Here is a 20,605-nt window from a genome sequence, read left to right as displayed (position 1 = left end):
CCCCCCACCCCACACACACACTGTTGAGTCACCCACTTTATATCTCATATATATATAGATGATGATCCAGCCCATTCTCTTCAAGGTTATGATTTCAGCTGTGCTTTTCTCCTGCTTTGAGAAATGCTAGTTTGAGTGTTTGTGGCCTTTTTCTCAGCATGGAGGAGTCTAACCAATCTCATCTGAGCTCTCTTATTAACAAAGTGCTTTCATCCAATGAATAGGCTTCTCAATAGATGTGATTTGCTTTAGCACTACTCGTACAATATAAAGATTGTGGAGCACAAGAGCCTGTCCATCCGGCATCTCAGAGACTCTGAAAACACCACTATAGCACCAACAACAACATGTCAATCAAGTCATTTAGGCCCTGTTTACACCTGGTATTAAGATGCGTTTTGGTTGATCGGATTACAAGTGTATGACGCTAAATACAGGTGTAAACGGGTTCTAAAACATTTTGAGCTTGTCCACTTTCGACCATTTCCAGAGGTACTCGAAAATGCATTTGACCGGATTGCTTTCGTAGAATAGACACTCATGTGGTCGAATGTGTTCGAACAGCCGCAAAAGACCAACTACTCTCCACCTACTACCTTAACGCGTAAACATAATGGGAAGCACTCTAGCCAGACGAGATTTAAACTTTGTCGGCTGAAGACCCAAGTTTGGTTTGAAGATGAAAACAAACCAAACACGTTGTTCTCTCACCATTCCTGATATTTAACACACACTCACAGCATTCAGCATGGTCTTGCGGCTGTCAGAGCAGAAATGTAAGCTGCTGCTCTCTGTATGTTTTTCCATCGTCTCCGGGCACATTCATATGTAAATTGTGCAAGCTTATTTTGTCCATTAGATTGAAAAATCTTTAAAAAAATGCCATACATGTACCCGCCCATAAGCTCTCCCCTCGAATAAATCTGGACAGAAGTGGTTTAAAGTGGACAAAAGACAGATTAAAACACCAGGTGTAAAAGGGCACGTCTTCCTTGTCTACTCGTGATCCGATCGACCAAAATGCATCTTAATACCAGGTGTAAACAGGACCTTAGACTGTGTGTTTCCTTATTCCACACTTAAACTGTTTGACCATATCTACATCCTTTACATACATTCCACGTAGTCTCTCCATTATCATGAGCCTGCATACACAATTCTAATAGAACATGAAAATGCTGAGTAGAGTAATTTTATGTCACACTGCCGGATATTTCAAAATATTCAGCTATTTTGATACTGTTTCCAATGGTTAGCTCCCATATGCTGCCTGCATCCGCAAAAATAAGCACTTATTTTAACTTATTTTATGCTTATTAATGTTAAAAATCTCACTTTTTGATAACAGCTATACATAAATGTGACAAAAAAAAATAAGAGTAGAAGGAGAAAATATCCCTCTTCCTGATGTAAAACTGGAAAAATGTCTTTACTTCCTGATTTATTGGCCTGATTAGCAAAATTGGAAAAGATGCCCCAAAAAATATCAATTTAAAAATACTTTTCCATATCACAAGTCTTTTGTGTCAGGTTCTAACACAGGGCTTAGTGGCAAAATATTACAAATGTATTTTTTATATATATTTTAGGGGCAATATGAAAATACAGTCATTTTTTTACATTTTATTTCTATCCATTTTGTTCATTACAGATATGCTTCTGTATTTCAGTTCAAGATGAGGATAGTTACACAGCAGGACAATTTTAGTTTGAAAACTGCTAAATAAATAAATAAAATAAAACATAATTTGAACAGATCATGTTCTGCTTGTGTGCTCTTTGCTGTCCAGCCAATTTAATTATATGTATCAGAAGAAAATGATGAAAATATTTTTTGTCGGTCTATCTATGTGTTTGTCCGGTTACTGTGTGCATATTGTGTTGTGGGCTGATATGAACAGCTCCAAATAAAATTAAGGACTGCTGCACATTCTTGCCATCACTGTTATATCACAACCCTCCCCCATCTGCTCTAATTTTCATTACCATTCAATCTATCCTGCATCTCCTACATCATCCTCTCTGTCATGCCTTTTTCTCTTTCCAGTCTCTTTTCCTCAGTATATTGTTCCTTACCTTTATTTTGCATCCTCAATCACTCACAATATATACCTCATGACTGTATTTAAAGTACTAGCTAGCATCACCAAATTCAGTTTTGGCCATACAGGCCACCCCACCAGCCTACAGCACTGCTCTAGTTGCAACAAGGACATTCAAATGTAAAATAATTGTCATTTTAAAAGGTACTTACATAATATTTGTCATCATCCTCATTGTATGCCAGCTTGACAACACCATATGAGCCCTTTAAGATAGAAGAAATGGATAGAGGAAATAAGACAAACAAAATACATAGATTCTGATGAGTCAGACTATGAGACTGAGCTGGGGGTCAGAAAGAGTCAGTGTCTGAATGTCTGCTATGAAACACAATTGTGATTTATATATGCACGTCGATTATCAAAATTATGCAATATGACAATAACGTCGGGGGGCTTACCTTCCCAATCTCACTCTTTAACTTGTATTGGTTAAGCTGGATGCAATCCTGAAATTGTGAGAGAGCGAGAAAGAAAGAGAGAAAAGAACAGAGACAGAGAGAGAATCGAATCAATACCAGCTGCACACACAAAGGACCTGTGACACTATATTAATATATTGCACATCAGAGGGAACATGTAAGCCAGCTACAGGCAGAAACAACAAATCTCTGCATTTGTTTCATAACCTATTCCACCAGGGAAGAATGGAAACTGTAAAAGAAAAGATTTAAAAATAATTTCGCATCCCGGTTGACTATGACAGCAAATACTGCAATCTCAGTTTCCCATTGCCTGACAATTAACTATTGGCAGAAAATCTGATCCACTTTGCAGTTAAATATTGGTTTTCATTGAAGATCTTGATTGCTTAGCATTTTTATGTATTATTATTTCCATGGCAATGCTTGTCACGTGAAAAACCACCACCACAATAGCGCTGTTTGACTGATTTATTAGTTTTATTTCAATTTTCCCTTTTTTTTAACAACATAATGAAATATCTGATATTCAGATTCTCAAATACATGTAAGTTAATATATTTAGTCAGTTAACCACCTTTATAATGATCATGTTAGTTGATCTATAATGGGCGACGGATGCAGATGCAATTCAGAGAATTTGTCTGATTTACAACATGTACATTCCTCCACTTCTCCCGAAAGACATGAAAGTAAGTGGTCAGTAAACTGGGAAAAGAATAGAGCAAACTTTATACCTACAATGTGTGATATCAATAAAACGTCATCAAATTATGAAAGGATTATTATTGCCGCTTCCACTGACATCAGTGCATATTTTACAAACTATAAATGTTTTTTTCCGTAGCAATACGTGTATTAAAATGTCAGAAACCTAAAATAAACATTATATGGCTGAAAACACTAAACAGTTGTCATATGATACATGGCAGTCTCTGCAGATTTGAAATTTAGCAGTTGATCACGCAACGCACTGAACGTTCCAATAACGTGAGAAAAATAGTATGAGTATGATGTCTCTGGTGACCAGCCTAGAGTCAGCAAGCTCTGAGGTATCAAGATTAACTCTGGATTATCATTCATGAAATTATGACTGAACCGTTCCACAACCAGGGTCAGAACAAGACCATTATTGAAGAAGAAAAGGCATCTAAAAACAAAAACAGATTGTTTCATATGAATCAGCTGGCAAGTGCAAAAAGACTTGCAGGTAGCCAAGTTGGCAAAACAATTACTATCTGGATCAGCAACCTTGGTGCATTGTGAACTGCAGAGTTTTCACCGCAGCAGGGAACATTGCGACGGCAAACAATTCTGCCCTAATAACAGAAATGTGACATCGTCGCTTTCTACAAGCTAGAATGTACTGCAAATGTTGTAGTATTATAAAGAGACGGAACAGAGACCTTTGTAATTTTTTTTAAAAGCATTCAATTTAGTTAAAATGATTAAAAACATCAACAAACTGTGCCATTTTCTTTTGGTTCTTTGTTCTGTTGTGCTATACTGAAAAAATGTGCTCCTAAAACTGATACCGAAAGATGAGTTTACAATGGTTACATCCCTGCTCAACAACATTACAGCAATTTCAAACAGAATAAAGCAAAGACTGTGAGGAACAGGAGGAAAGACTGTGAGGAACAGGAATAAAGACTGTAGTAGAGGTAAAAGCAAAAATGAGAAGCTGAGAGAAGAAGAACTTCACTGGGGGAGGAACAACACTGAGAATGTAATGACAGATGAGTGTGAATAGAAATATATATATATAAAAAAAGATTTCTGACTAAAGTATAATTTGCCCGCTGTAATAATTTTTGAGTTTATTTACAGAGAATTGGGAAATAAGATGAAGAGGGAGAGAGAGAGAGATGGGGTGAGGGCAGAAGAGAGGAAAGCTGGACTCCTGGCTGAGTCCAGACTATTACTGGCACACACTCAGTGAGTTTTGCATTGCAGTAAACCCGCACCTGCACACACAAGCAGATGGTCAAAACTCACCAAGAACAAGAGCAGAGGACAATACTTAATGTCTGTATTTCACATTTAATTTATAGGAAAACACAGCTTAAAGAATGATTATAGACTAGGAACTAGTTTAGACAAGACCTTAAATTTGTTACATAAATATTAGGGATGCACTGATACTAAAATTATGGTCAATACCAATAAGCTACTGAACACTTTCATGTTATGTCCTATAATTTGTGAATGGCAGATAAGTAAATAAAAAATGAAACACTAAAAACTAAAATCAATCGTTTTAAATGCTTCAAGTAAATTTAGGCATAGCAACATTAATAGGTACGGTATGAAACATGGATATTCATTTTAAGATTTGATAAAGATTACAAAGATTAATTTTAAGTGAGTGTTAGATAACTACAAATGTAATCAAAATGTAAAAATAGAGAAAATGAGCATGCACAATTAAATGTAATATCAGCTGATATCTATCCAATTTTTTTTTAGCTCTAATATTGACCTATAACCAATAAATTGTGCATGCCTATTGAAAATGAACAATATTAATAACATTATTCATCACATTATTAATTCATATCATTCATCAATTATTCATATTGTCATGGCTTAGAAAGTAAAGAAAAAAAGAGCCCTAACTTGAAGCAAATTGCATAAATTTTTCATAGTAGTCAACACTTTTACCATATTTAATGTCATACTTAGAGGAAGAAGAAGGAATAGAAGGAATAGTGATGTGGGAAGTTTCTTGTTGTCTACTGTATGTTATGTTAGAGAATGTTCAAAAGAGAGAGCTGAGGTTTTAACAGAGGGAAAAAAACGTTTAAGCGTGACAGACAGGATAAGCGCACAGGCTCAATTTTCAGTTTGGTCCTCTTCCAGGTTGGTCCTTTTTTTCTTTTTAAACCGGATAATCTTGGGTTTAAGTAAGGTACAACCGTATTGTGCATTCAAATGTTGTACTACAATAACATCTGGGATCACCGGGTGTACAGTAAGTAGTGTAGGTTTGTGTGCATGTGTTTGGGGTTAATCCTGGAGAGGGAGCAAAGCATTTTACAGAAAGGGCATGAGAGCATCATGGAAAAAGGTCAGTGAAGAAAATAGTACAAGAGAACAAACTGGAAAAGGGCAAAAGGGAAAACGAAACAGAGAAAGAGAAAGAGCAAAAGCAAAGAGAAAAAAAAAGAGAAATATCCAGCCATATGAAACCTGACAGTCAATTATTTGCTGGACTGTCAAGGTGTGACGTGCTGCTCGCTCGTGGACAGGAGAGTATGTATGGGGGGGGGGGGAGAGAACTTTTTTTTTTTTTTGGCATGTCCTGTATGACAAGCTCCTGGGATGAAGAGAGAAAGACAGTGAAAGGAGAGAGAGAGTGAGGAATAGAATGAGAGGTTGAGAGCCTCAGCATCCCATGATAAACAGACTCAGGTTAAGAAGGGAACAGGACACCTCAACCTCAGAAAAATCATTAATTATAATTCACATAAAATGGGTCTCATTCACAATTAATTGTGTAAAAGTTGGATGAGATACACATCAGTTTGTTCTTACTCCGGATCTAATGTCGATGATTCTAGATTATAGCAATTAAAGGGGCGTGTACCTACAGTTAGTAATGAGCATAATACACACCCATCATTTCCATTTAAGGTATTTACTCAAAATTAATTTCAAGATATCTATAACTTGGTAATAGATATCTACAATTAAATTATGACTATCCCTAACTCGAGTTTAAGATACAGTGAGGAAAATAAGTATTTGAACACCCTGCTATTTTGCAAGTTCTCCCACTTGGAAATCATGGAGGGGTCTGAAATTGTCATCGTAGGTGCATGTCCACTGTGAGAGACATAATCTAAAAAAAAAAATCCAGAAATCACAATGTATGATTTTTGAACTATTTATTTGTATGATACAGCTGCAAATAAGTATTTGAACACCTGTCTATCAGCTAGAATTCTGACCCTCAAAGACCTGTTAGTCTGCCTTTAAAATGTCCACCTCCACTCCATTTATTATCCTAAATTAGATGCACCTGTTTGAGGTCGTTAGCTGCATAAAGACACCTGTCCACCCCATACAATCAGTAAGAATCCAACTACTAACATGGCCAAGACCAAAGAGCTGTCCAAAGACACTAGAGACAAAATTGTACACCTCCACAAGGCTGGAAAGGGCTACGGGGAAATTGCCAAGCAGCTTGGTGAAAAAAGGTCCACTGTTGGAGCAATCATTAGAAAATGGCAGAAGCTAAACATGACTGTCAATCTCCCTCGGACTGGGGCTCCATGCAAGATCTCACCTCGTGGGGTCTCAATGATCATAAGAAAGGTGAGAAATCAGCCCAGAACTACACGGGAGGAGCTGGTCAATAACCTGAAAAGAGCTGGGACCACCGTTTCCAAGGTTACTGTTGGTAATACACTAAGACGTCATGGTTTGAAATCATGCATGGCACGGAAGGTTCCCCTGCTTAAACCAGCACATGTCAAGGCCCGTCTTAAGTTTGCCAATGACCATTTGGATGATCCAGAGGAGTCATGGGAGAAAGTCATGTGGTCAGATGAGACCAAAATATAACTTTTTGGTCATAATTCCACTAAACGTGTTTGGAGGAAGAAGAATGATGAGTACCATCCCAAGAACACCATCCCTACTGTGAAGCATGGGGGTGGTAGCATCATGCTTTGGGGGTGTTTTTCTGCACATGGGACAGGGCGACTGCACTGTATTAAGGAGAGGATGCCATGGCCATGTATTGCGAGATTTTGGGGAACAACCTCCTTCCCTCAGTTAGAGCATTGAAGATGGGTCGAGGCTGGGTCTTCCAACATGACAATGACCCGAAGCACACAGCCAGGATAACCAAGGAGTGGCTCTGTAAGAAGCATATCAAGGTTCTGGCGTGGCCTAGCCAGTCTCCAGACCTAAACCCAATAGAGAATCTTTGGAGGGAGCTCAAACTCCGTGTTTCTCAGCGACAGCCTAGAAACCTGACTGATCTAGAGAAGATCTGTATGGAGGAGTGGGCCAAAATCCCTCCTGCAGTGTGTGCAAACCTGGTGAAAAACTACAGGAAACGTTTGACCTCTGTAATTGCAAACAAAGGCTACTGTACCAAATATTAACATTGATTGGACATTTTAAAGGCAGACTAACAGGTCTTTGAGGGTCAGAATTCTAGCTGATAGACAGGTGTTCAAATACTTATTTGCAGCTGTATCATACAAATAAATAGTTAAAAAATCATACATTGTGATTTATGGATTTTTTTTTTTAGATTATGTCTCTCACAGTGGACATGCACCTACGATGACAATTTCAGACCCCTCCATGATTTCTAAGTGGGAGCACTTGCAAAATAGCAGGGTGTTCAAATACTTATTTTCCTCACTGTATCTACAACACCATTTTGACTAGTCATAACTCCAGTTACAGATATCTACAACGTCATTTCGCCTAGTCAAAACTTAATTTAAGATATCTGAAAAGGAACATGTAGATATCTTGAATTGAGGTGAATTAAAGATATCTTGAACTGGAGTTATGACTAGTCAGAATCAAACTGAAGATATCTCAAACTAGAATTACAGATATCTACAATTCAATTGGAGATATCCGTAATTCACATAGTGGATATCTGCAACTGAATTATAGATATCTGTAATGATAAACCCCATACAAATGAATGGCAAAAGTGACGTCATTTGTCCTAGGAAGAATGTCTTTGTGGATATCTGAAATGACAATTATGGATAGGAAGAATGTAGTTGCGGATATCTGAAATGTTCTTTTTGACTAGGCAAAACTGAATTACAGATATCTGCAACACATATCCAGTCTAGCTGTTAAATGTTAAAATGGCTTGCCATACACTTAGTTCCCTTTCAGTCGCTCACATTCGGTTTGGGATCCCAATTACGTCGTCACGCCGACGTTACGTCGAACGTGAGCGACTGAAAGGGAACAAGGGTTACATTAGTAACCGAGACGTTTTCTATAACATATTTTAAATATATAATTTTACATTTTTAATAAATGTAAATAAACACTTAGCATAAATTCCATGTCCCCAAGTACTATTTTTTTAATTAACACTACCGTTAATTGACATGAAAATTAACCCCATGACAATCTTTCTTCTGTGGAACACCAAATGCAATTTTTAATAACAAACTAAACATGTTGCACTTTACCATCCAATTGCAATGAATGGACACTGAAGCTTTCCAGCTGAGGCCAGTAACAGTCTGAATGCACACTGGATGAAGCCAAAAGTCAGACTGATATGGTCAAACTGGGTTTAAAGCAGTACACTTTCAAAATGACAAATAAATGCTTTACTCCAGTTTGTTAATGTTATAAAGTTATTAATGATAACTTATTTACAAATAGGACTCCTCCAGTGGAGCTCACTTACTGACTCATCTGGATGAGTTTGATTTGTAAATATTGATAAATATTGACAGAGTTTTAGTAAATAAAATACTGCAAATACTCCAGTATGAACATTAAAATGATTCAAACTAAATGGCTTTAGAGCCCTATTTTAACGATCTAAGCGCATAGTCTAAAGCACAGGGCGCAAGTTCACTTTGTCCGAATCCACTTTTGCTAGTTTAACGATGGGAAAAATGGTTGGCGCGCCATGGTCTAAAAGGGTTGTCCCTATTCTCTTAATGAGTAATGAGTGTGTTTTGGTATTTACGTGCGTTAAACCAATCAGAGTCTAATCTCCCATTCCCTTTAAATGCCAGTTGCGCTCGAGCCATGGCAGATTCGCTATTTACATGAAGGAATTTGACCGTGGAAAGACCGAAGCCGTCTCCAGAGGACAAAGGATCTGCTCGTGTGCAAGTTAAAAGTGCGCAAGCAGATCATCTATGGGACAAGCCGGATTCCACCATATCTTTATGTACACAATAATAATCTTTTACATTGTAATCCTTTTATTTTAAATATTTGGCATGTTTGTGTGCTGCTGTGCGTCCCTGTGTGTTTAATAAGCAGAGTGTACGTGTGTCGTGGACCCACCTATAGGCGCACATTACTAACGCGCTCTTTAAATAACAAAAAAAAATATTGCGCCATTGACTTTAGACCAGGTTTTAGTTGGTCAATGGCAGTCCATTTCTGTTGCCTCAAAATAGCAACAGGCCAAAAATGCGCCAGAACACACCTCGTTTTCAGACCAGCACACCCATGAGCGCACAAATGGGCGCAAATGCATTTGCTATTTAAACAACGTGACGCAGGACGTGAAAATGATAACTGCGTCGGGCTGAAACTAGCAAAAAAACACTTGCATCGCGCTTGGCGCTGCATTGCGCCGGGTGTAAGATAGGGCCCTTAGAGTTACGAGTGTTTCCCCTCGGCGGCTATCACTGGAGAAGTGTGAGAGCAGATGAGGAGAACCCGACCAGCTGATGCTCCTCGCAAAGCAGCATCTCATTCTTCAGACAGGCTTAAGCCAAATTAACACTCACAAACATGTATCCAGGAAGAAACGGGGCCACACACACACAATACAACACCCAAACACACACAGACCACCTTTACAGGTCAGAACAAAGATATTCTTTGATAGGAGCCGGTTGTTATGAGAAGGGAGGGGGTGCTGAGGCTGTGTATGAATGAAAAAAGCCTTATTAAGGTATGGCTGTATGGGTCACCCCATGACCTGTCCTGGACACTAATCACAGGAAATGAGTTTTGCTTTAAATACACACACACACACACACGCGCGCTCTTCATGCTATGTAAGAGAGGATTTCATACTAGAAAGACAGTCAGATGTAACCAGATTTCTCATATGCATCGGCATTCAGCAAATAGACATTAATATCATTTAAACATGTCTTTGATTATCTAGTAAATATTTAATTCCAAGAACCGTACAAACTTGAAGAAATCTGTTCCATCCATGCACAAATCTGTTGTCACTGAAGAAACACGAGCAACAAACCTTAAGCCATATGATAACTTTGTTTGAAGAACAGGTTGAGATTTAATTCACTCTACACAAAATCTTGCTTTCAGATCTCATTTGCATTTGCGTACATTCAAATGAGCCGATTGTTCACCAGGTTTTATGTCAGTTAAAAGTTGACCGCTATGTCATGTTCACTGCATTTTGTCTGTAAAAACAGCATTACCTAGTATTTTTTTTGTTGTTGAGAAAATATGATTTCACTGTGCAGACTTACCATATTACTTTATATACTTTCCACCATTTTCCATTTCTTTTACCATTTACTTTTTTTTTTACCATTGTACCATTTACCTTTTTTTTGTCATGTTTTAACAATATCTTTATTTGCAAAACATACTACAATAGGATTACAGAATCAATAATTTGTTATCTAAAGTAAAAATTTAAATGTTTATTTATTAAATATTTATATCGGCCTTTGGCCACCCTGAAGGTATCGGTCATCAAAACAATCTATCAAGTCCTAAAAAAGTAAATGTAATGATCAGATGAATAATATTTCATACACAACCATTGCAATTCCTGGCAATATTTAAATGTCTCTCACCTGCGAGTCTGAGATGGACACTCGTCTGGACTCGATGGTTGGCTGTCTGGCTATTCGGGAGTAGCGCTCAGCCCCGCCGCCAGAAGATGCGTACGTCCCTCTCTCCTGCAATGACATCTTCCTGTCTGACAGGTGTGGCCTCCTGGGCAGAGCTTTCTTCACACCTGTCCCATTCTTCACTACACTGGAGGTGGGATCAGACCTTAGGGACATTGCGGACATCTTGTCAGTCATTTCAGCAGTCGGGGAAGAGTCTGGGTCAAGGTCCAACCCGACGCAACCAGGATCACTGTTCATCGCCATGACGATGCAGTATGAGGAGCTTTGAGGCAGGGAGGAGGGGTGTGTGGGTTTTTTTACATTAAGTGTTAAACCTCCAACGTTGGTTTGCAGTTACAGGAAGCTGTGGCTATATAGACAGATATAGAGAAGAAGGAAGAGACAAAAAGTAACAATAAGAGTACGTTACTGAAACATAATTTGGACAAAACTTTGACCAACTTTTCTCATTCAAGTAGGCAGGAGCTGAATGCTTCCAAGATGGCCGCGGAATGGACTGTCTTCCCTTAAAGACCCCTTGTGGTGAAAATCAAGTTTTTAATGTTGTTTATATGTCCATGTGCTGTTTTTAATGTGCTTTAAGACAAACCATGTGCAAATTCATAAGTCAACACCATTGCTGAGTAGAATTCCAGTGAACCAAAGATGCAGTCTCAAAAACGCAGTTTGAAATTGCAGGTGTTTCTTACGTCACAAATCTCCTTGTATCCAATCACGTCAATGTGCCGGGGAGCATGTTATTAACTGCTCTGAAGCAGGGGAGTCTCAAAGAGAAGCCAGGTTTTCTCTGTAAATTTTTCTGTTGATATGAAAAATCGGGTACATTTAGCAATATAGCGGGTGAATTATGTATATGATGTATATTACGATGTTATGATAACTATTTGCCTTTCTCCACTGATGTTTTAAGTTGTTCAAAGCGTTTCTAAGGATGCTGATTTTTTTAAAGGTAGCTGTCTTGACTCTGAGGTGAGACTCTGTCTTGACTCTGAACACATTATTAGCTGTTTGATAACGTAGTCAAGCAAAAGGCTAATCATCGTTATGTATTCAATGTTGTAGAGAGCGATATCTAAAACACATTACCATTCTGATACATCTACAAGTCTGTATATTTCACTCTTCCACTTCTTCTGAATCAGTTTCTGGTTCAAACATTTATGGCTGAATTAAACCAGTATTTCCACTTGCCACTGTGCAGCGTTTACTACATACTGAGCTCATGTGATTGAGTGGAGGCGGGGATAATTTGCATATTCATGGATCTGTGTATACTAAATGAAGCAAGGGTGTAGACCATAGACTGTAAAAAAATATGGACGTAGTGTCCGTGACGTCACCCGTAGGTTTCTGAAGACCGTTTTTGAAGCCTAAAGTGGGCGTGGCCGACCGTCGCCATCTTGGTAGCGCGTCACTCCCGAATTTATTTATTTTTACAGTCAGACAATTAGCTGAGGTAACGTGACGGCTAACAAACAGCAGACAAACGGCTAATGATGACTAATGACCACAGCAGCGGGAATCCACCTGTCACTCAAAAGTGGACACCCTTAATTATGCAGAACTTTAAGGCTTAATATAATTTAAATGGATGAGTTATAAAAAAATTCACCCCCCTCACAGTTGTCATGAAGGGAAAAATGAGCTGTATAGACCAAAGCCACTTTTTGCACCAGGCTGTAAATGTGTTTTTTTCTGCTGTAAAGTTGGGTATTTTAACATGGGGGAGATACAGATTTGACTCACTTCTGCACCCAGCCTCAAGCGGCCAGTCGATGAATTGCCGTTGAAATCACTTCCGTGTTGGTTTCAAGAGAGAGACAGAGAGGTTGCCGCTTGGTGTAGACTTATATTCAAGCTATTTTAAGGCATGAATAAAAAGAATTAACAGGAAAAAGCGTTTAAATATGTAATTTTGGTGATCAAATATGAGTTTTAAGGGATAAAATTATTGTCTACAAGGGGACATTAAAGCAGTGCCTCAGCAAACCTGGGGGCCACAGGATAAATTTGAATTATACAAATAGTAATATATGAATATAAAATGATTATAAATATATTAAAACAATCTAACTTTATTAAAATGCAAATAAATAAATAAATAAATAAATAAACTGAAGTTCTTGAAACTTCTGGAATCACAAAATGAATTGTGTTTTTTGTTAATAGCCTTCATTATATTATTATACATATTTTATATATATAATACAGAGGGGATTCTTTGAGTCAAAAAGGTTAAGAGGTTGCAGTATCACTGCTAATTTGTATAAAGTAAAACTTTGCTCAACTTTGTTGCACTGACAATAGCCCCTTTCACACATACAGTCTTTAATGGTAAATTACTTGTAAATCATGTGTGAACAGGACCTTTTCAAAAATACTGGTTAATCAGTTCTGTCAATTTCCCGGTATGAAAAGTTGTAATATTACCAGTGAATTATTGGTATAATGCTATGTGTGAACAAAGAATAAAGGGGTGGTCACACTACACTTTTTGTTCCTTTGACTTGCAGTCAAAAGCATGAAAATCTGGGAGACCGGAAACGCAAGCTCATCCGAAGACGTTTTGGATGTGTGACCAATAGAAGATTGATACACCACAACGTGACCTCTTAGCTGAATTAAAAGAATGCAAACTTTTTACAGTAAAGTGGAGTAGATTGTTTTGTTTTTTACATGTTGGATTTATTATTATTTGTTATATGTTGAATATAGGTTTAAAAAAAAAGATGGCACAGAGTGTGACATCATATCATGACTGTTGCAGTATCTGTAGACATTTTGCATGCTCAAAGTCTGGTGTGGCCAAGGCAAGTTTATGATTATGATAAAGCTCTGTCGGAGCTGTTTACACGAAGCTCTTCTGCTTTAAATGATTTTAACATGCGCTAGACGGCCGTCTGACAGTTTGCAGCATGTCTTGTGCTCGGGACCCTTGGTACTGATGTGTGAATGGTAACTGGTAAAAAGACGGAATGCTATTGCTTGTGTGAACAACACATTTGTGTATTTACTGGAAAAGTTGTTCTGTTAGTTTGACGGTAATTTACTGGAATTACTGTGTGGTATAAGCTGATGGTTTAAAATGGTATAATATATAAGATTGTTCTTTAAAACAATGCTTGCTGTGTTTTGTAAAAAGATGGAATGGTAATAAAGCTGATTTTGTATCCTCATTCAATCAAATTTCATTGCTCTTATTCCTCATCCTTTTCAAACAAGTAGAAAAATGAAAGGCTCTGTGTGAACATTATCAGTCCTCAACTTCATATTGGGCTCTAATGAGGGTCAGTTATGTCTTGATCATGCTCTCAATGGCATTTTTCTGGCATTAACTGTGTGGAGGGTGTGAATATTACTGGCAGCAAGGTGCCAATGAAGTCATCCATACATGACCAGCTAATTGAAAGAAAAAAAAAGTGTTTCTCTAAGGGAGCCCAATTTCCTCAGACGGAAGATAATTAGGAGCCACCACTGTGAACAAGAACTGCTTTGTACTCACTGACTTGTGTGTGAGTGTGAGTGTGTGTGTGTGTGTGTGTGTGTGTGTGTGTGTGTGTGTGTGTGCGACTGTGTGTCCCATTTCCCTCATAATCTATCTATCTGTTTGTTTGGGGATTGTTTGAGGCTGTTTGAGACAGTGACATAGTCCTTTCCTCTATCCATACACAGGTTGCGTGTGGGACGGCTGTCTGAGGCCTAGTGATTAACAACACACTGCAGGGCCAGACTCAACCCCACTGCAACAGAGCTTTAGAAAGCTAACAAAACATTAGGAACCTTACAGGACCCTGAACCCAAACTGCATGTTACGTCAAATAATAAACACACTTTATTTTTTAGTATGGTTTACAATTAATACATTTTAAAGATACATAAAAATTGCTAAAAATAATGACAGAACTGACAGAAATGCAAATCTGCCAAGCTGACACGTTCATATTCCACTTCCAAAATCTCCCCAGATCATTTACAGTGCATATTATCATATCAATAATCCCATTAAAAAACATGATAGAACAACAGACATCAATAAATGTATGGCAGTCAAATATTTATCTTCTAACTGTCTGATATTCAGGACTGAGTGAATATGCAAATCGTTCACACATTGGCTGAATTTGTCCAGAATTTGCAAAGACTGAGCATGAATACCTGTCTGTCCATCTGCTGGTAACAAGGGCACTGTTCGCTTCTCTAACATCAATGCCTCTCTTATGATCAGACATTGTTCGCTTCATAGAGAGAGAATCAAAGCAGAGCTGGAAATCTGCTTGAGTCTTTGTTTTATAGATAAAATAAGTGGAAGTACAAAATATAGCTCTCTATATGGAAATATAGAGCAACAGAAAGCATTAGAGAAAGAAGTAGGAATGAATTTCTTCATCCATTCTCATAATATCGTTCCACTCATCTGCCTTCATTTCTTACTGTTATTATCTCATTCCAATGCAAACCATTTCAGAGAATCCTCTATGAGGGGGAATGGAGAATTACCATAGGAAAAGCAGCTGAACAATAGAAATGTCATCACAACTAAATCCTTTCTGTCCTACAGTGAGCTGGAGACACTGAGGGATGAGACAGGCTCCAGAAACAGAGCGAAATCCTGTAACACAAATGTCAAGGGAGCCACTCTCGATCTGACGTATTTGGGACATGCTACCTTATTCTATTGCTCAAGGTTATTCAAAATATAAAGGCACCAAACATGAGAGGTTTTCTTCTACAAGTCCCAAATGCCTTTTAAAACTGCCCCAGGTGAGCCTGGCCCAACAACTTAACTGAATTTAGATGACTGATATTAAAATGTTTTGTTGGCCTGTACTGAACTAAGAAAGTTAAAAAATAAAAATAAATACAGGCGTCTACAAAATCTCTGAACCCGAAAGAGTGATAAATGAGAAATGAATGAAACTTTATAAATCTGACATTGTAAGTTACAGACCTGATTTCTGGATTAATACAATGCTTTGACAGTTTATCAAAACAAGAAAACATCTAATGCTGATCTAATATTGTATCTCAATATTAAGCCAGCGTAATAATAATAATAATACATTTTATTTATTTGGCGCCTTTCTGGACACTCAAGGTCATAGAACATCTATGTACAACTCAAGTGTATCTGCACATTAATTTATGAATAAATAACAAGGTGAAGGCTTGACTCATGAATTTTAATTAGTTAGGTGACTGGACAGTCTGGCAAAATCAACACAAACTAATTAATATTCATGAGTCAGGCCTTCAAACTAACATACTGTGGTAGCAAACCTTCATTCTAAAAGTCGTTCTGGCATCACTGACTGTTTGAGCACTGGGTCAAAGCATTGTCCTTCTGTCAGGCTCAGCACTGGGGCAGTTTTATTTCAATGTCATCAGTGATTTCAGGCCTGTTTATAATGAACAAACACACACCTGCTCAAGAAACATTTCTTATTATTATCAGTGTGTTGCTTAATATTTTTGTGGAGTCTGTGATACATTTTTTCAGGATTCTTTGATGAATAGAAAGTTCAAAAGAACAACATTTATTTGAAATCGCAATCTTCTGTAACATTAGAAATGTCTTTACTCTTCTTTACTGTAGCTATCAGTCAAATTGAAACAGACACTGTATTATGTGTCACTGTCAGCACAAATGTGTTCAGTAATCATTCCAACACTATCTACAAGCATCTGAAATGAATCGTTACATGTAGCAAACACTGCATATTACATTCAGGAGGCAGACACACGCCCTTGGCTTGTCAAAATCCAGTGCGCTCAGCAAAATCACGTGCAGGAGCGCTCCACTATACGAAACAATTACGTTCACTGGAAACAACATGATAGTGAGCAGAGGCAAACACGCACAGCTGATTTTCTAAATTTCTAAGTGTATATATACCAGCTAGTATATAAAATTATCTTTGTGCAACTTAATGCCATTGAACAGAAGAAAAAAAAAAAAAATCCTATTTTGATCTGGAAACTTCACTTCCTCCTGGGCAGATGGGCATATTATAATAATGCAAGTGAGATACCATCAGAGAATTCTTGGTTCATCTTTAAAAATAGAGATTTTGACTCATCCAGACACATTCTTTCGCAACCACGGAAAGTGAGAGACTAATGTTACATGCTACAAGTCTAAAATGCCCTAAAATGACCTCTGTCCATATATCTTCTCATGCGATCGGTGTTAGGTGTCACTCTAGTCGCTCACGCAGATCTCTGTAACAAGAGATGAATCACTAGGCCCATATGGAACCTGCAATTATCTCATCTATGAATGTTTTCTTGTTTGTGTGTTTTTTCCTCTTATAATTGGAACTTAGAGTTAGATAGGAGGGCAAATCTGAATAAAATTAATTTGGCTAATTTGGAAAACCTTTTAGTTCCTGTATGCTGAAGTGTGTTAATTAGATAATGAGATTAGATAATTCTGTTTATTCACAGAATTATCATAATTTCACAGAAATAAATTATAAAAACAGTTTAATCAAAAAACTATTTTATCCAGTATCTGTATGCGCTATTTTTATGGTAGCCCGCTTTGTGTCTAACCAGTGTTGGGGGTAACGCATTACAAGTAACTTGAGTTATGCAATCAGATTACTTTTCTCAAGTAACTAGTAAAGTAATGCGTAAATTTACAACAAAATATCTGAGTTACTTTTTCAAATAAGTAACGCAAGTTACTTAGTTTTTCCATTTATTGACTGACAGCTCTCCTGTCCCTATGTTGAGAGAAATCGTGAGTAAATGCAGAAGCGTTGTGTGCGCTGTGTGAACATGATGGTTATTGTAGATTTAGAATAAATGTGAGCAAGCATTTACTCATTTCACTTGCCCAAAAACAGATTCTGTATTCCTCAACATGAATGAAAACAGTGAAATGCAATTTCAGAATATTACGCAAACCTGCAATAATTAAATATATTAAATTACACAAATATACTTTGTATTTAATCTCAATTTATTAACCAATGTCTTTGCTGCTGACCCACTTCAAACATACTAATAAGCAAAAATTACTTTAGATAAACCACATTTGTGTTTAATTTTTTAACATTTCTATTGTAAGCGTGTTGAACATTCTTCTCCAATCCAGAATGGCAGAACCGCTGAAAGGTTTATTTTTAACCGCGCACTCTCTACTGTACAGGCATGAATTTGCATTTCTTTCAACCTGAGGCTTATTCATTTCACTATTAGTGTGAAAGGGCTTTTACATTTGCCAAAAATATTACTTTTTTCTTGTTGTTATTAAAACCAACAAGCAAGCAAAGCCCAGGTGAGAAAAAAGTAACGCAAAAGTAATGTAGCGCAGTAATGTAACACAATTAGTAATGCATTACTTTTAAAAGTAAGCAACATGCTAACATCAAACCCTTTTTTACACGATCTGTATGTACAAAATTGTATGATAAATGTAGCTTTTTTAGCTCAAATCATGCTAAATACTTTTGAGGCCAGTCCGTTACATCGCGATTTCTCCCAATCTCCTCCCCATTCTGTCTCTGGAAGGCTAGCAAGAGCTGACTTTCTAAACTCTTCTAGACAGGCCTGTCAGCTCATGCTAAAGAGAACATAACTCACATCGTGTTTTTCTGAGTTTGCATTCACAGATGCTTCAGTTGTTCTCCCAGGTGCTGGATATCCATTTCCATCCATGACATCTGTATGCAGTGTGCAGACTTTAGTGCGCACACACACACACTTTCTTCCTGTACTGGCAGAGCTGAGCTCAAGCAGGCGTCCTTGTAGAAGCAAAGTGCATTTATGTGGCTGTTAAAGAGAGTCCCTCTGGATGAGGAGGAATTCATAGAGCAGAGTGAAGGATATGTGAAGAGGGAAAACAGGAGGAGGAGAGGTGAACGGCTGCAACGCTACATGCCCACGTTCTGCCTCCTCTCACTTCAATTCAGCACCAAAGCTTTGATGCAAACTGTGAGGGAACAGCGCCCAAACGGTTCTAGCGCTGTATCAGTCAGTGGGTGGTGATCTAGAGCGGGAACCATGTGCTATTAGACAAGATAAACAGCAAACTATCGCTTGACTAAACACAGGGAGAAAGATGTGCTTTGAAATAGAACATAATAAATGGTGTGTCACCATAAACTTTCAAATCTTTTTGCAGTCTACAACAGTGGTTTTCAACTAGTGAGCGCTCTTATTGAGTCATAGAAAAAATGCTAAAGCAATTATTAAAAACGCAACTAACTATATGATCATCCATATTTAGGACAACACAATAAATGTTTAATTTTTAAAAGGGGGAAAAACGCTGTCACGTCGTGGTAGAAGCTAAGTAAGGCAGATGCCAACATGGACAGGTTGCTTAACATGCCCTTATCCTCAAAAATAATGAACAAAACTACATTCCAAAAAATCTTGTTTTCCAGGAAAAAATCAAATGAAAAATAAAAGCATCCTTAAAATACGATACATTTAGTTGAGCAACGCAATGACAAGGATATTAAGTCTTGTTTTCTGATAAATTACTGTGAATATATTCATTCTATATGTATACATTTACACATTTTATAAGATAAAATGTATATAATATAAATATATAAATATATATATATATATATATATATATATATATATATAAAAAATAAATGTATTAGTTTAGTAACCGTGTAAATTAATAACAGTAAATTAGTAAACATTAATAAAATGTAAATTAGTAACAGTTTGGGCTGTCCAAAATTTGTGTTGTGCATTGAATTATTAGCTGCTAAGAGAATGGAACAAAAAAAACATTAAAATCACACAAAGGCTGTAAATCACACTTTTGCTTTTGTTTATACATTTACAAAATTGTCCATTAGCCAGCTGTAGTGAAACCAGTAGCAAAGCCTAAACCAACACTTAGTCGTGGTTCAACCTAGCAGAAAACATGACTAAGAGGTTTTTCATAATATCCTGTTTTCTAAAGCATGTTAGTGGGGTTTGGCTACTAAAAAAAATTTTGATTAAACCCAAACTGTTTCTAGTTACCGAACATCCAAATGCATAGAAAAATCTTGCTACAAAACATGAAGCACTACAGTACAGTTTTACCGTCTGAAGAGTCCATAAACAGCTATTACTTTCCCTTTAAGAGGCTGGTAAGCGCTGAGGGAGAGTGGGAGCACTGATGAGATGAATATTGACAGGCTTTAAACTACTGGAGCGCACGGTGATTGAGGACACGGCCAATGTACATGCAGATGAATGCAAGTGGGATTTCACACACAGAGGAACAGCTAGACAGATTACAGTATGAGTGTTTAATAGACGTTTAATAGAAGCAGAAGCTGCCCTTTTAGACCGATCCACAAACAACTTGATGTAATCAGGTGTAAAGTGTGATATCATAAAAGGACCTGTCAAAAATAATTGTAAAACTAAGGCAGTGATAAAGTGGATCTTATCAAGCAGATGAAGTAGGACTCACCTCAGTATTGCAGCGTTCAACGTTTCTTCCACTAGTCTCCCTACAGCATAAAGCAACCTG

At 37.5% G+C, this 20,605-nt stretch overlaps 1 protein-coding gene across 8 annotated transcripts in view; it reads right to left on the bottom strand.

Moving 5' to 3' along the window:
- The window catches only part of camkk1a (calcium/calmodulin-dependent protein kinase kinase 1, alpha a), an 81,794-nt gene that overhangs the window by 27,037 nt on the left and 34,152 nt on the right, over window positions 1–20,605 (bottom strand). For all 8 annotated transcript variants that reach the window (XM_084114430.1, XM_084114426.1, XM_084114428.1 and 5 more), the window contains 4 exons: window positions 20,546–20,602; window positions 11,053–11,461; window positions 2,504–2,551; window positions 2,255–2,308 (listed from right to left, as the gene is read on the bottom strand). In XM_084114430.1, coding sequence (XP_083970556.1) covers window positions 2,255–2,308; window positions 2,504–2,551; window positions 11,053–11,355 — 405 coding nt within the window. In that variant the 5' untranslated portion in view covers window positions 11,356–11,461; window positions 20,546–20,602. The remainder of the gene's footprint in view (window positions 1–2,254; window positions 2,309–2,503; window positions 2,552–11,052; window positions 11,462–20,545; window positions 20,603–20,605) is intronic.

The sequence above is a fragment of the Abramis brama genome (assembly GCF_963993115.1).
Source record: "Abramis brama genome assembly, chromosome: 5".
NCBI lineage: Eukaryota > Metazoa > Chordata > Actinopteri > Cypriniformes > Leuciscidae > Abramis > Abramis brama.
The sequence above is the reverse complement of the archived record's forward strand: the minus strand, read 5'-3'. Positions and strand labels throughout refer to the sequence as shown.